We start from the raw sequence: 2,580 nt of genomic DNA, 5'->3' as shown, positions 1-2,580 counted from the left end.
AGAAATTTCATCTGTTATTGATTCAACGGAAAATCAAACATTTAACCATAAGGATAAGAGATTTATGTGGTTTGTCTGTTATTATTAATTAGCAAGTGCAGTATAATATCTTATCCTTTATCCAAGTTTGCTATTCTCAAAATTCACAGGTTTCATTACAAATCAAATATGCATATTTTAAAAACACAAATTCTGATGTATAGTAGTAGTAATTCTTTATTGAAAAAAGAAAAAGTAAGAGATAATAAAGGAAAAAGAGATAGAAGTCGGTCCAAGTAGAGCAAGTTGCAGAACTGCACCAAACGGTTTATAATTGGTAGATATTTGTAGTATGGTATGGGAAGGAATCGCAGTTGTTGTTTCAGTACAACAAGAACAAAGCCTTAAATGCTGTTTGATAAAACTGAATTTTAAGTGCTGAATATTATAAGTGCTGAAAAAATAAGTACTGAATTTTAAGTGCTGAATATTATAAGTGTTGAAAGTATTGAATGATGTAATTTTTATAAAAAATATTAGTTGATAATATTTAACTTAAAAAGTTAAGTTAAATATTTTGACTTATCAAAATAAGTGATTTTTAACTTAATTAACTAATTTAAGTGGTAGAGAAACAACTGTTATCAAACGCACTTAAATTAAATAAGTGCTTAACATTTTAATTTAAGTAATTAAATGCTTTATCAAACAAGATCTTAGTCCCGAAATTAAGTGCTTAATTTAAGTAATTAAGTGCTTAGCATTTTAATCTAAGTAATTAAGTGCCATAAGATCGGCTAACATGGACTATCGTATAAAACCGTGAAATCAAGTAGCTGGCACAAATTCTCTCCCTCCACTCTTTCCTATCCACTACCATATTTTCCTCAATCCCCACTAAATTTATATCACTCTCGATCACCCTTCTCTAAGTTTGATTAGGTCTTCTCCTATCACTCACCACTACATTCCTTTACTGCTCTTTAGTCCGCCTAACCGGCACATCAAGCGCTCTTTGTCTCGCAGTTGTTGTTTCAGTATGCAAGAAAAAAGCTCTAATCCCCCATTTAATCACCGAATTTCTAAAAGATGATATAATTTGCAGTTGCAGATGCAGATTTCACATATATAAAGGTTAAAAGCCCCCACGTGGGGGTGGTTTCAACAAAACAAGTGAGTCAGTGTTGCACTTGGCGGTTTAATTTTCCAGGAATTTTCCCATCATGCCTCCACAATTTACCAATTTAATAAATCTACTTCCTTTTTCATGTGTGAATTCAAATTGAAATTTATTTGTGCTGTGCTGACGTTAGCTAAGGTGACACCTCTGCTTCCTTAAACGCTATATATTCCCCTCCTCACCCCCTCCCTATTTTCATATCTCACTTCTCTTCTCTATTTACACTATCAAAAGCTTTGGTTAATTAATTTCAGTAACAAATGGCACATATTGGGATTTTTCTGGTAGGTCTTCTTTATTCAATATCATTCGTTTCTGGGTATGATGGAGGTTGGACTGCTGCTCATGCTACCTTTTATGGAGGTGGTGATGCCTCTGGCACAATGGGTATGTTTTTTTCAACTTAAATTTCGATTCTTTAGTTAATCAAGCAGTTTTCAAGTGGTCTAAATTTGTGTTTTGTCAGGTGGGGCGTGTGGGTATGGAAACTTATACAGCGCAGGATATGGGACAAATACAGCAGCCTTGAGCACAGCTTTGTTCAACAATGGATTAAGGTGTGGGGCTTGTTTCGAAATAAAATGCACCGCTGATCCAAAGTGGTGCAGGCCTGGCTCAATTGTGGTAACTGCTACCAATTTCTGCCCGCCAAACAACGCACTTCCTAACAATGCCGGCGGCTGGTGCAACCCCCCTCAGCACCATTTTGATCTCTCTCAGCCTGTTTTTGAACATATCGCTCAGTATAGAGCAGGAATCGTTCCTGTCTCCTATAGAAGGTAAATTACAGTTATGTCCCCTAAATTTTAGAGTTGGTTTTATGATGGTATTTTGGATTTTTGTTATACACTGAGATTGGGCGCACGTGAGCAATAAACAGAAATTGTATTTTATTGGGTGCAGGGTAGCATGCCAAAAGAGGGGAGGAATTAGATTTACAATAAACGGACACTCATACTTCAACTTAGTACTGATCACAAACGTAGGAGGAGCTGGTGATGTTGTTGCTGTTTCTGTAAGAGGTTCAAACGGTCAGTGGCAACCCATGTCGAGGAATTGGGGTCAAAACTGGCAAAGCAACTCTAAACTTGATGGTCAAAGCCTCTGCTTCAAGGTTACAACTAGCGACGGTCGTACTATTGTTTCTAACAACGTTGTACCAGCTGGTTGGTCTTTCGGACAGACTTTCATCGGCCAACAGTTCACAACTTAAATTCAAACAAATTAATTAGAAATAACCAGTAGTATATTAAAGATAGTAATAGAAATTGGCTGCTATAGTTTGTAAGGCAGAGGAAACCCGCCGCTTTTTAATGGTGTTGTGTTATGTTAAGTTTACTACTGTGACCAAACTTAGTTATGTGTTACAATGTTGTTGTCAATTGTGCAACTGCTTAATAAAATCCAAATTCATTATAGTA

At 36.0% G+C, this 2,580-nt stretch overlaps 1 protein-coding gene across 1 annotated transcript; it reads left to right on the top strand.

Annotated features, from left to right (window-relative positions):
- The first annotated feature begins 1,353 nt into the window (after nt 1-1,353).
- Nucleotides 1,354-2,580, top strand: LOC136232350 (expansin-A15-like). The gene is made up of 3 exons (XM_066021454.1): nt 1,354-1,546; nt 1,626-1,938; nt 2,063-2,580. The coding sequence occupies exons 1-3, from the start codon at nt 1,420-1,422 to the stop codon at nt 2,370-2,372; spliced, it is 750 nt and encodes a 249-aa protein (XP_065877526.1). The 5' UTR covers nt 1,354-1,419; the 3' UTR covers nt 2,373-2,580.

Source organism: Euphorbia lathyris, chromosome 1 (assembly GCF_963576675.1).
Source record: "Euphorbia lathyris chromosome 1, ddEupLath1.1, whole genome shotgun sequence".
NCBI lineage: Eukaryota > Viridiplantae > Streptophyta > Magnoliopsida > Malpighiales > Euphorbiaceae > Euphorbia > Euphorbia lathyris.
This window is presented reverse-complemented; position numbering and strand designations above follow the sequence as displayed.